At 41.2% G+C, this 14,120-nt stretch overlaps 1 protein-coding gene across 1 annotated transcript in view; it reads right to left on the reverse strand.

The window, feature by feature from the left end:
* The window catches only part of LOC114556727 (complement C3), a 57,034-nt gene extending 49,879 nt beyond the window's left edge, over positions 1-7,155 (reverse strand). Inside the window, exons 1-5 of the mRNA XM_028579761.1 lie at positions 7,079-7,155; positions 1,931-2,126; positions 1,639-1,801; positions 1,360-1,454; positions 901-989 (exon numbers count right to left, since the gene is read on the reverse strand). Of these exons, the coding sequence (XP_028435562.1) occupies positions 901-989; positions 1,360-1,454; positions 1,639-1,801; positions 1,931-2,126; positions 7,079-7,155 (620 nt within the window). The remainder of the gene's footprint in view (positions 1-900; positions 990-1,359; positions 1,455-1,638; positions 1,802-1,930; positions 2,127-7,078) is intronic.
* Between the last annotated feature and the right edge of the window lie 6,965 nt (positions 7,156-14,120).

Consider the following 14,120-nt stretch of genomic DNA (forward strand, 5'->3'; position numbering starts at 1 on the left):
CCAGTGGCCCAAATCTGCAGCGATGTCGGCAACCCACCCGAACCGTCTTGAAACATAGACCACACGGACGCGCGTGAGTCAGAGGATCACCGGCGCGTGCCGGCTGAGATCCCGGTCCCTCGGGGTCGGGATCTCAGCCGTCCCGTCTCGCCTGCACCGCGTGTGATAGGGTCCGAAAGATGGTAGGGTGAAGCGAAGGGTCTGGCGAAGCCAGAGGAAACTCTGGTGGAGGTTCGTAGCGCACACACACACACACACACACACACACACACACACACACACACACGCACGCACACACACACACACACACACACACACACACACACACCTACCTCTGTAGTGAATTTGCAGCCATAGGCCAAAATACCCAATTTGTCTCTCTTTCTCTTCATTCTTCTCCTCCTCAGAACCTGCTCATTAATGTTATGGCTGCCATTACACAAACATTTTGAAATAAAAGTGAAAATGAATATTTCACTAACTAACCTCCCTAATTTTAGTGCAACAGCTGCTGCGTCTGATGTTATTGTTATTGTTCGGTTGCACATGCGGGTCATTTCGATACCGCATCCAGGGTCATTTCACACTGGAATCTGATATAGGCCACATTTTAAAAGATCATGTCAACAGACAAACAAAAAATCAGATCTGAGCAAAAAATCAGAATCAGGCATTTAAAACTTGCGGTGTGAAGGTAGCTTAAATGACTTTGAAGCTGTTATATTATACATATCTTGCATAGTGTTTACCTGTTATCCAGGGTAAAATGTAAATTCTATAAAAGTAATTGTGTGCACATCCCACCTTCTGGCAGGTACAGGACAAATGTAAATTCACTATGAAACAAAATTATTAAAATACAATGTGGAAAATTTAATTCAAGCAAGATAACATACTAACCTGACAATTTCAGCGAGTTGGAAAACTCCAGAGTGGATCCCTGATTTCAAAGAGACTGGATCCAATGGTAAAATGATGTCCTCAGGGGTCTAAAAATAAACAATATTGACCCACCATAAACAGAGAGTCGTGCCAGTTTTCAAATTGATCAATGTCTGTATTGACTCTTTTTTCGTTACTTTTTCTGTCTTTCATTCTGTCACTGAATGTGTTCAATTTGCAACTCAGCCACTAGATTTACTTTTTACAGTAAGTAAAGCAAAGTATCAGGATAGGTTTTACTAAAACCATAATAAAGACACAAGGTTAACTGTGTTTTTGTTATTTGGTCATTAGTATGAACATTATCTGCTGTTAAGCATTTGTAATATCACCTCATTAAGAGGTTTCATGCTCTCAGTTACAGCTGACTATATACCATTACATTCCAGTCTGTTTATCAAAGATAAAATACAATACCACAATCTCGATGGCAATAGAAGCATCAGTTTGAGTTTGGGCATTCCTCTCTACGGGCTCCATACGGGGCGTCACTGCAAACATCCTGTAATGAACTGACAGAGACAGAACGAGGTTGATTTTGCTGCTGAAGGTTGGAGGAAGGTGTCTCAAATTTGTGTCAAAAATGTCAAAAGTGGGATTCGTTGTACTGTAATTTACAGTACAATCATGTAATTATGGAAAAACACAGAAGTAAGTGTGTTTCTTAACAGTTATGCAGCTCAGTATTGAACTGACCTTTGCTGTTGGGGGTGTAGAGGGTCTTGTCAGTCTGGATGAAGATGTACCCGGACTGGAAGGACACTAAGACGACTTTCTCCAGCAGGTGGTCAGGGAACTGAGCTTGCAGGTAGACATACTGCTTCATGGTAGGATCCTTACTGAAGCTGTCAGCAGGGATCTGAAACCAGTATGATGAGCAGTATGTGCATCAGGATGCACATTTCTGGATTCATTTCTAGATTATTTCTGGTCGTGTTAGTAATTGAAGTCAAGTTACAGTAACATGCATATACAGTATTTCATTTACCGTTATTTGTCCGAGCTCCTGGAAGTTTCTTGCACTGGTAAGGGTCACAGATGTGGATGTCAGCGTTGTGGTTTTGGCTGGATGGTTCACCACGTTGATTTGGACCGGGATGTTTCCCCCGGTGCAGTCTTGACACTCCACAAAGATGTTTTCTGCTGTTCCTACCCGCAACAAGTTAGGGGCAGACATCACCTTCCTGCAGAACAGCGGTGAGAGAGAGAAAGATATTGATGTGAATATACTGCAGTCAATGTGCAGAAGTGACCACATGCTGTTTATGATGTACTGACTGCTTGTGCTTGTATGGGAAACCCTTGTCACAGATATTGGCCTTACTAAGTGTTTTTACTGTGCTAAATGATAGGAATATTTGAGTATTTCACAAGAACAAAAAAAGAAATTGTAGAAAAGTCTAAACATTTTAACATATTTTTGTGCAACGTAAATGCCCCCCGCCCCCTTACTTATGCCTCTTGGCCTCTCAGGTTTATGTTGAGAGCCACTGTCTTAGAGTCTGTGAGTTAAAGCTTCAATTCAACCAAATTACAGCAGAAAACAAACCTATTTGCTTAGATTACGATCATAAGCTCCAGCATGGACTTCACACACATCGAGTGATCTATTGATTACCTTGATGAAGATCCAGTACTGGATCAACAACACATTTCATCATGCCTCTAGACTTTTGCTCTGTCTGGCATCGTTGTGCAAACTCTGAACAAGAATGAGGCCAACTCATTGGCATCATTTCAGAGACAACATTACCTCGACTTGTGTGACACAAACTGCAAACTGGACTCAACATCTTATTATGTAAGACACAAGTTAAACTAATATTTCCATCCATACACTTTTTTAATTGAACAACATGCAGAGGACCCTAGATATTTGTGTTGCTCCTATTTGCAGTTTAACTAATAATAATTTGATCAGAAAGATGAACAAACAAACAAACTGTATATTTTAGCTCTGTGTGAATTACAGTTTTTGCCCATTGCTTACACACTAAAAATGAATGCTTAGACCAAAGCCTCAATACCCAAACTTCTTGTAGGATACCTTAAACACAGTGTAACAGTGGCAACTTTACACTTTGTTTGCAATTCTGTAACACACTTATTGCAAAACACCATTTTTAGAAGTTGGCAAGCATGAAGGCAATGCAGGACAGAGCAGGTGTCACGTCTGTCCCGCTCTTATTGTGTTTTCTGCTTGTTTTCCTGGACTTCCTGTTTTATTTTGTAATCCCTTGTTTGTCTTCATTTACTTCCCTTGTCTTCCTGCCTTTGTTGTTTCCCGCCTTTTTTGATTACCTGTCTCCGCCCTAATGTGTTTCACCTGTTTGTTTTCAGCTTCCCCAGTCCCCATGCATAAATACCCGCCATTCCCACCTCCCTGTGCCAGATTGTTGTTGTACCTTGTGTCTCACTCTCCAGCGGTTTCCCCAGTGTTTGTTTCTTCCAGTGTTTTTCGGACTTTTCGTTTGTTTTTTGACCACGTCTACTGCCTGCCGATTTTGTACCCCTGCCTGGATTGTTCTCTGGACAATAAACAACTTGCCTCTACTCCCTGCTCTGAGTTGTGCATTTGAGTCCGCCTTTGTACCCTGACACCTGGGGCCTGTTTCACAAAAGCAGAATATATAAATCCAGGATAACTGATAAGGCGAGGCTTGACCTAGACTAATCTGTGCATCCTGGCTTGGTGCGTTTCACGAAGGCCAAGCCAGGCTGAGGAGGAGAGACTAGGTCGAGCCAGGCTGAGGAAGAGAGACTAGGTCAGGCTGAGGAGGAGAGACTAGGAGCTGAGGAGGAGAGACTAGGAGCTGAGGAGGAGAGACTAGGTCGAGCCAGGCTGAGGAGGAGAGACTAGGTCAGGCTGAGGAGGAGAGACTAGGAGCTGAGGAGGAGAGACTAGGTTCTGCCAGGCTGAGGAGGAGAGACTAGGAGCTGAGGAGGAGCGACTAGGTTGAGTCAGGCTGAACTAATTCAGATAGATGCACATCCACGGCTTTCCTTAAAAGGCCGCGAGGTTGATCACAGATTTCCTGATGACAAAATGGAGAATACGCATTGTACATATTCTACTTTATACAGAGTGAGCAGCAGCTTCTGGTGGATGTAGGATGATGTGAAACACATTATTTGTATAAAAAAAAAAGAAACATGGCCGCTGTAATGAAACAGCGAGAGAAAGCGAGGCAGACGATCACGGACCGACTGAATGCGTAATTGTAGCCTAAACATAAACATTAACTGACCTCTGCTCTGAATCGAAGCTGTCATAATCAGACCATTCAAGGATTAGGCTACTAATCATTTGCACAAATTAACAGTTTGCCTTAAAAGTAAGCAGAAGATAATGTTACTCAGGAAATTTACCATGAAGATCAATTTTCCATAACACTAGAATATGATGCATAAATATCTCTTTCACTCTGTTCCTCTCTCTCTCTCATGGGCTAAATTATAAATGTCCTAAGTCATATTAACTTCCACTGCTCGCTTTTAATGCAACGTGTACAACTGTTCGTTTTGCAAATGACAGTGACTCATTGAATGGTTTCAGTTAAGAGCAGTAGTTCATAAATGTATATTTTTAGGCTATCATTTAGTCTGTCCGCTATTATTCGTGTTTTTTTATTTTTTATAGGGGACGAGTTTCCTTCTCTACATATTATACGCCTTGCTCCCTCATATATATATATATATATATATATATATATATATGGCATATAAAATAAAGACACTGAAGAAATTGGACTCCATTCCATGCACACTATAAACATGAATGGAACAGAGTATATTCATCAGTTATTTCCGCCCAGCAAAATATAAGTTCAAAAACCATTAAGGTGTCCTCTCCCTGTTGTTACATGAATGTACAGTAGCCTACATCACTAGATAGTTACTGATCCAGTGAACTAAGATTATAATTTGGGACGATTGTACAGTTAGGATATGTTCTTAAAATTGTACAATCCTCCCAAATTATATTCCCAGTTTACTGGACAACACAAATTGTGTGCTAAGAATGCCAAATACAATGCACACATGATCCGTATTTTTAAATTTAATTTAAAAAAAATTAATCAACTAAAATAATTTAAGGTGCATTGATCAACTATAGAAATGTACAGCATTGTATGTGTTGCCCTTAGTAACAGACTTCATTTAAAACACATTTGAAATGTTATCAGCCATTTCTAATTATCTCAACAACTGCCATAATATATCCATCAAACTTCTTATAACAATATGAACAGCAGTCTTCATACAGCAATATAACCGTAACAATGACTGTCACATGAATAATTATAAAAAAATAATGGTCACAACTTTAACTAATAACAGTACTTAAATGAACAGCAATATGTACCTGTTGTATTTTAATCCAGGCTGATAACAATAAGGTGAAACCACTGCTGGGTGATCAGAAAAGGTTCCAGGATTAAATAAATCCTGGCTGTTAGCCTGGTCAGGAGCAGGCTAGCTGTTAGCCTGGCTGTTAGCCTGGTCAGGAGCAGGCTAGCTGTTAGCCTGGCTGTTAGCCTGGTCAGGACCAGGCTAGCTGTTAGCCTGGCTGTTAGCCTGGTCAGGACCAGGCTAGCTGTTAGCCTGGCTGTTAGCCTGGTCAGGACCAGGCTAGCTGTACAGAATAAATCTCCATGGTGATTCATGTGCCTCCGCTTTTGTGAAACCGAGTCAAGGCTAAATTCATCCAGGATAACTGGAATATCCCGGCTTAATCCCTGATCTTGGTTTTGTGAAACAGGCCCCTGAGCAGCCCAGGTGTGTCGTCATCTGGGACAATGTTAGTTTCCACCGGACTGCTCTGGTCTGAGATTGGTTCAACAACCATAACCATTTCACAGTTTTATATCTGCCCCCCTTATAGCCATTTTCTAAATGCAATCGAGGAATTCTTTTCATTGTGGCGGTGGAAAGTATGTGATCGGCAAAAACACCCCCGCATGCCTCTTCTGCAAGCAATGGAAGAGGCGTGTGGAGACATTGAGGTGGGATCAATCCATCGGTGGATTCAGCACACAAGGCAATATTTGCCCCGATGCCCAGCCCACGAGGACATCGCCTGTGATGTTGACGAGGTCTTGTGACCAGAACCGAACAGAAGGCGGGAACCATAAGCCTCCCCAGCCCCCCACCACATATACACACACACACACACACACACACACACACACACACACACACACACACACACACACACAGAGACACACACACACACACACAACAAGACTACATGTTTGTTTTCCCAATAGCAATTTATCCAGTAATTGTTTTGTATTTTTCTTTTGTTTCATTGCTAAATGTGATGATTTCTGATTCTATTTTTCTTTATTTCTGTAAGAATGTTTGTTTTTTGTAAAAACTCTTTCTACTTTTGAGTTTTACAGAAGACTGAGTCTGAGAAAATGATAAAAAATAGAAACACAAACACTGCAGTGTTTTATATAAAGCCCATCAGTGTGTTGCTGGTGATATGAAAGAGTAATTCACATAGTGCTTGTGTGTATGTTTTTTTGCAAGAATTTAATTTTTAGAAAGGAGTGTTAAGTTTTGATTGCAGTGTTACATTTTGCTCCACATATATGTAACAAACTCCCAGAAAACTGTAGGTCCACAGCAATTCTCAGTTCTTTTAAATCAATGCTAAAGACCTATCTTTTTGATGTTGCCTTTCTTTAAATAACTGTTCATTTGTTATTCTGAAGTTGCATTGATGACACTGTATGACACTCGATAACTGCTCTTTAATGTTTAATTTCTTATACTGCACTGTAACTTTTATTTGCATATTTTCAGTTCTTTAAATTCTTATACTGCACTGTCAATTGTATTCTTGTCTTTTAATGTTTTAATTTGTTTTTTAATTGTTTTCTAACTGCTCTTTAATGTTTTATGTAAAGCACTTTGAATTGCCCTGTTGCTGAAATGTGCTATACAAATAAAGCTGCCTTGCCTTTGGCAAAGATGTGAGTTGTTAATCTCCAAATGCTATGTCTGATTAGCTTGTGTGTAGAGTTTTGATATAATGAGCCAAATTCTGCAAAAAGTGTGTAAGCAATATGCAAAAACTGTAACTAAAGCAGATGGGGGGGTGTAAAGGTAATGCAGGTCTACTTACAATGGAGCTCCATCAGCCAGAGAAGTCAGAGAGGCAAAGGCCAGAGAGGCCAGCAGCCACAGCAGAGTCCTACTCATCCTTCGGCCTTCGATCCTGATCCACTGTAGACTGTCGCTCTGCAGCACCCTCATTTATCCACTACACCCCCCCACCCCCCACAACTCCCCACAACCCCCAACCTCGTCCACTTCGCCTCACAACTGTCTCGCCCGCCCTCCTCCCAAAGTGTTTCTGTTAATGTGTAACACAAGCACACACCCACACATGATTTCCCAGCAGCAGTTGAGAAACTGTTGAAACTAAGCGCCCCCCCATCTAACTGCAGAATTGTTATTGTTAGGAGATTTAAACAAAAAAAGGGGCAGTGGTGGCCTAGGGGCTAAAGGGGACCGGGAGATCGCCGGTTCAATCCCCAGACCAACAGGATAAAATCTGGGTGGGGAAAGTCATTACCACCACTGAGGTGCCCTTGAGCAAGGCACAACGGCCCAACCGCTCCAGTGGATCTGCTCAGTGGCCGGCAGATCAGACTGTGGTGGTACTGGGCAGCTTCCAGGTATGAATGTGGAACTGTGTGAATGTGACAGGTCCTCGTTGCAAATGAGAAATTATTCTCAATCGACTGACCTGAATAAAGAAAGGTTAAAACAAAAAAAACTGGATATGCTCAACACCCAGCCACTCTACTTACCAAGCTTGATGCCCTCAACCTCACACAAATTATAAATTAACCTACGAGATATCACACTCAAATCCGTAAAAGTAAGCAAGGCCACCCTCAGAGATATTGTCCTGACCAACCTGCCCCCTAAATACCCCCCAGCTGTTTTTGAGCACGATCTCACTGATCATTGCCTGATTGCATGCATCGCTAATGGCTCCGCGGTCAAACACCCACAACTTATCTCTGTCACGTTGTCTAAATCACTTCTGTGAACAAGCCTTTCTGTCCGACCTGAACCTTGTAGCCTCTGAGAGCATTAACCTTATCCCGACAGTGGAGGATGCCTGGATGTCATTCAAAACTGATTTCACCTCTGTCCTAAATAAGCATGCCCCATTTAAAAAGTTAAAGGACCGAGAGTAGATACAGCCCCTGGTTCACCACAGAGCTGACTGCCCTCAACATAAAATCATCCTGTGGGGAACCACATTAGCCTCGAGCAACCCCGATAACATGCAAGTCTTTAACACTAGAACAGCCATGACAGTCATTTTGACCGTTTTGATTTATATGTGTAATAACTTTGCTGAATAAAAAAATACAATCCTGCTGCTGCCTGACTTTTCCTAAAATAGTCTGTATTTTAATTTAAAATAGTTTTTACATGCATTACACAAAAGGCAAAGAAAATACAATCACTTTTACCTATTTCGGCCATACACGGTCATATTGAACGCTCTGATTTTTGCGGTATTGTTTTTAATCTTTCGCGCATCTTGGTTGCTTAGTAACTACCATAGTCTCTGTCAGAGAAATGTAACTAGCGGTAACAAGTGTGGGCATCACCGATGGGCCGAAGGCAAAGCCACAGTCGGTAACGTAGGCTACATCGGCGTGGATGGACTCGGTTCTGAATCCGAAGGCAAGCTCCGAGCACTCGCTCTGTGAAAGGCGCGGTACACGTAGATGGCCGGTGGCTGTTTACATGTTCATATAACTTATACATCCTCGATCTGGCTGGAATCATTACACACATCCTCTCCAAGGATTGCACCAGCAGTAAAATTGTCTGGAGGAAGTTCATGCAGCAACTGGCAGAGGAGCTGAGAGCGGAGTTTATGGAGGGAAAAAGTGCAGCGGGGCACCACAGCAGAGCCATGTTAGGTTAGGTTATAGCTAAATGTTCAAATAAGATACTTATAATTGTTATTTGGCTGTTATGAGTTAAGTTGAATGAATTTCCACTCCATATTTTTCGAGATATGAATGTATGGAATAATGACGGTTTACTATACCGTGAAATGAATTATTGAAACACGTATTACTACTCAAATGTATAATTAAACTTGTTAAAATGTACATTTCGGTGTTATTATGTTTTTCTAAAGATATCCTAACACAATACATAATACAATATCGCAGTTAGGTATTTATCATGAGAGATTAAAGAGTTTGGAATGTGGCACTCAGGGCACTTCTAGTGTTAAAGAAGCCAGGAACTGGTACACTCGGCAGTTCGGGTAGCTAAGGCTCGCTACTTCAAACTGAAATTGGGCTCTTGCAGTACCAATTCAAAAAAGTTCTGGGACACTGTAAAAATGATGGAGAACAAGAACACCTCCTTCCAGCTGCCCACGGCTCTGAAATTAGGTAATAATATAGTTTTTTACAATCGCTATGAGACTTTTTCCAATACTTTTAACAACTTTCCTAAACTCTTAACACACCAACACACCTACAACACACAATTGACAAAACACGTAATTTCATGCTCAAAATCACACATTGTAAACTAAACTCCAACAATAATTTCCAAAATACAATAATACACTAACAAAACACACCAAGTTTACCAAAACACTGCAAACATGTCCCAAACATCTGTTCTCTTCCAACAGGAACATTTAGTCAGTCATAGCCCAATGTCATAAAAACACTAATATCAGGTGGAATTACAGAAACTGCATTATTTGATATGTGTCAGGTCTGCCCCTCATACAATAGACAATAGTGATTGTATTGATTATAGATTATGCTTTGCACTGCAGTTTCGTTTGAAGCCTCTCTTAATTTTGTTATGGTGGGTTTAGTCAACAACATGTTGGTTTAGTAAATGCATGCATTTTGTTTTCTTTGCTGCAGAAATTCAGTACAAAAGATGAATGACCCATCTCAAAGAAGCTTTATAGAATGTATTATATTGTATTTTATTATATTATATTTATAAAAAAAAAAAGAGGACAGAGACAGAATTGTTGCAGTAAAGGCTCTATTTGTTACAGGACAAAACAAATATTATAGCATGAGAAAATAAAACAGAATCAGCTGTGATCGATCTATTTGCATAACTCCAATCAGCTGTTTCTCAATAAATGCATGTATATAAAATGCAGGGGATATATTTGTGTTTCGATATACAATATGATCAGCTGTTCACTTTGACTTTAGCCTATAAGTTAGGTTTAGAACATGATGTTATCTGTTCTGACATACAGTGTGAAAGCATTTGTAAATTTGGCAGTAAAGATCCATTGTTTTGGTGTTGGTGGAGCTTGTGTGTAAAAGAAGTTCAAGCATTGTAAATGTGTGTTAACTGTATGCATTTTGTGTCAAAGCAACAAGAAATGTGTTAATTGTACAGCCTATACAGACAGATGTTGTGCTAACTGTGTTAAGAGTTCAGCTCCCGCTGGCGTGCGCCAGGCAAATCCGCCGTTATAACAGCAATCCACCATGGAACAAGCACGCCTGCTCTTAAAGGGAATGAGAGATGACGCTCCGATTGGTTTATTGCATGTTACGCCCAAACCACACCTAGCTACTTCAGACCAACCCATTTTAGATTTGCGTCGAGCGTAAGAGTCATTTATCCCGCCGGTATCATAGCAACAGCGCCCGAGATCCGCCCACAAAGCTACTTGCATTTCACGTTGATACTTGCGTTTCAGATCGTTAAAATAGGGCCCCATGACTCTCTGAACGTAATCAGACATGGTGTGTGTAAATGCTTTGCTGTATACCTACTGTATGTCCTTCTGTACTTCAGGTTTATAGAGTAGATTACTGCAAAACATAATATGTATAGTACAGTAATGACTGTATTGCAAAACCTTACCTGGACAAATTGGCAACGGAGTTCTTTGATGCGCTCACCGTTCCTTTCAAAAGGAACTTTGTAAAGTTGTTTCATTCTGACTCTGTGTTTAGCCAGAGTCCGAGAAATGGATGTTATGCTGATTGCTGCAATGTTCCCAAAGACAAAGTTGTCCTCTACAACTCTGGACTGAATGTCCTTCAGTTTTATGTCATTGTCAGCAATCACCATGTTGACAATAGCAAGTTCCTGTTCTTCATTTAGGAGCTTTCCTCTGCCCCTTGAGGGAGGTAGACGTTGAATCCTTAGAGAGACAAAATACAGTTAGATGTTAGGACCGGAGGCATACTGTCACTGTAATACATGGTAAAAATATTTAACCTTTGCAGTAGGTGGAGCCCTTAGACAATATCCTACCTGTTGGTTTCTCGAAAAGTCCAGACAATGGATGCCACTGTGTCCTGTCTGAGATGTATGGTAGCCCATGGTTTATGACATGGTCTATGATAGTAGCTCTTATTTCATCCGTTACGCTAGCTCTTTTTTTTCAATTCAATTTTATTTATATAGCACGTTTAAAAACAACCTCAGTTGACCAAAGTGCTTAACATGCTCCAAAAGCAACGAAACAATAAACACAAACAAGGCACGATGTACAATACAAAATAACTGACAGTAGAAAAAGAATAAGGTCAATACTGTCAAGATATCAAAGCTCAACTTGAATTGAAAGCCAATGAATAATAGTGGGTTTTAAGCATGGACTTGAACGTTTCAATGGTCCGAGCTGTTCTTACATGAACAGGTAAACTATTCCAGAGGTTTGGAGCAGCCACTGAAAAGGCTCGCTCACCTTTGGTTCTTAACCTGGATCTGGGCACATCGAGGAGCATCTGATTGGACGACCTCAGTGCTTTGACAGGCGTGTGGACATGTAAGAGTTCTGATAAATAAGAAGGCGAAGACCCATTTAAGATCTTAAAAACAATTAATACAATTTTAAATTCAATCCTGAAACAAACAGGAAGCCAGTGGAGCGTGGCCAAAACCGGTGTAATATGATCACACTTTTTAGTCCCGGTTAAAAGTCGAGCTGCTGCGTTCTGGACTAACTGTAACCGACGAAGGGATGACTGATCCAATCCAACATACAGTGAGTTACAGTAGTCTAAACGGGACATAATAAATGCATGCATGACTCTTTCAAAGTCTTTACGTAGCAGGTAAGGCTTGACCTTAGCCAAAAGTCTCAGCTGGAAGAAGCTAATTTTGCTCTGGCCCTTCTTTGAGCACAACCACGCATTCTGACTCCTCTACCTCTAACTTGTCCTCGTCCAGGCATTCCTCTCCCTTGCCCTAGCACTCGTCTTCCTCTCCCTTGTGCAAGCATTTTACTTTGTTTGTGTTGCTCTATATTGTTCCTTTTCAACACAAGATCAGCCAAAATAGGTCCTCTTTTATGTACTACCATATGGTCATGTGATTGAAAGTACCTCAACAGCTGAGTGTGTTTCCTAGATGGGAATCAGCTGTGATTGATCTATTTGCATAGCTTCAATCAGCTGTTTCTCAGTAGCAATGGAATAAAATGCAGGGGATATATTTGCGTTTCAATTTACAATATGAACAGCTGTTCACTTTGACTTTAGCCTATAAGTTAGGTTTAGAACATGATGTTTTCTGTTCTGACATACAGTGTGAAAGCATTTGTAAATTGGTCAGTAAAAATCCATTGTTTTGTTATTGGTTGAGCTTGTGTGTAAAAGAAGTTCAAGTATTTTAAATTTGTGTTAACTTTATGCATTTTGTGTCAAAGCAACAAGAAATGTGTTAAATGTATAGCCTACATAGACAGATGTTGTGCTAACTGTGTTAAGAGTTTAGGAAAGTTGTTAAAAGTAATATTAGAGAACTTCAATAAGGTGTCCAGGGCTATACAAACTGGACCCCAACTTCCTAAAATTATTTAAAAATATTATTGCTTCCCCCATTACCAACCTGTTTAATCTGTCTCTTGCATCTTCAGAAATTCCCGGAGATTGGAAATCTTCCGCAGTCTTCCCTTTCTTCAAAGTGGGAGACACCCTTGACCCAAACTGCTATAGACCCATATCTATCTTACCCTGTCTTTCGAAAGTCCTCAAAAGCTTGGTCCATAAACAGATTACCAACCATCTCGAATCCCACCGTGTCCTGAACCGCTACGCAATCTGGCTTCCGTCCCGGTCATGGCTGCACCACAGCCACCCTCAAGGACATAAACGACATCACAGCAGCCATTGACAAAAAGCATTACTGTGCAACCATCTACATCGAGCTGTCCAAGGCCTTTGACTCTGTTAACCATTGTATTCTTATCGACAGACTCAACAACCTTGGGTTCTCTCATGACTTCCTCGCTTGGTTCAATAACTATTTTCTGATAGGGTCCAGTGTGTTAAATCTGAGGGCCTGCTGTCTGGACCTATGGATGTCTCTATGGGGGTGCCAAAGGGTCAAATCTCGGGCCAACTCTTTTCTCCCTTTACATCAATGATGTGGCTCTTGCTGTTGGGAACTCTCAAATCCACCTATACGCAGATAACACCATCCTGTATACATCTGGCCCCTCTTTGGATACTGTGCTATCAAACCTCCAGGAGAGCTTCAATGTTATTCCGCACTCCTTCCGAAACCTCCAATTACTGCTAAATTCTGGCAAAACCAAGTTCATGCTTTTCAATCGATCGCTGCCCACCTCTGCCTATCCGATTAGCATTACCACGCTCGATGGGTTGGAATTAGAAAATGTGGCGGTGTACAAATACTTAAGTGTCTGGTTAGACAGTTCCCTCTCCTTCCAGCAACACATAAACCACCTTAAATCTAAAGTTAAGTCTAGGATCGGTTTTCTATTTCACAACAGGGCCTCCTTCACTCATGCAGCCAAACCCGCTTTGGTGAAAATGACAATTTTCAGCCTCTCAAAGCACTTCATAACTACTGGGGTGAGTGCCACCAGTCTATAGTCATTCAGCCTGCTTGGGGAGGGGTTTTTTGGGAACGGGACAATGGTGGATGTTTTCAGGCAGGATGGAATGACCTGTGCAAGTCAGGGCTGATTTTAAAGTTCTTCTTTTGACTTATAAAGCCCTAAAAGGACTTGCGCCTGCCTACCTAAGTGAGCTACTTACACCATATATCCCAGCATAACCCCATGGATGCTGGTCTTCTAAACATCCCAAACATAAAAAAAGATCAGCTGGTCACCGGGCCTTTGCCTTTCGTGAACCCTCCTTCTGGAA

The sequence above is a fragment of the Perca flavescens genome, chromosome 6 (genome assembly GCF_004354835.1).
Source record: "Perca flavescens isolate YP-PL-M2 chromosome 6, PFLA_1.0, whole genome shotgun sequence".
NCBI classification, from domain to species: Eukaryota; Metazoa; Chordata; class Actinopteri; order Perciformes; family Percidae; genus Perca; species Perca flavescens.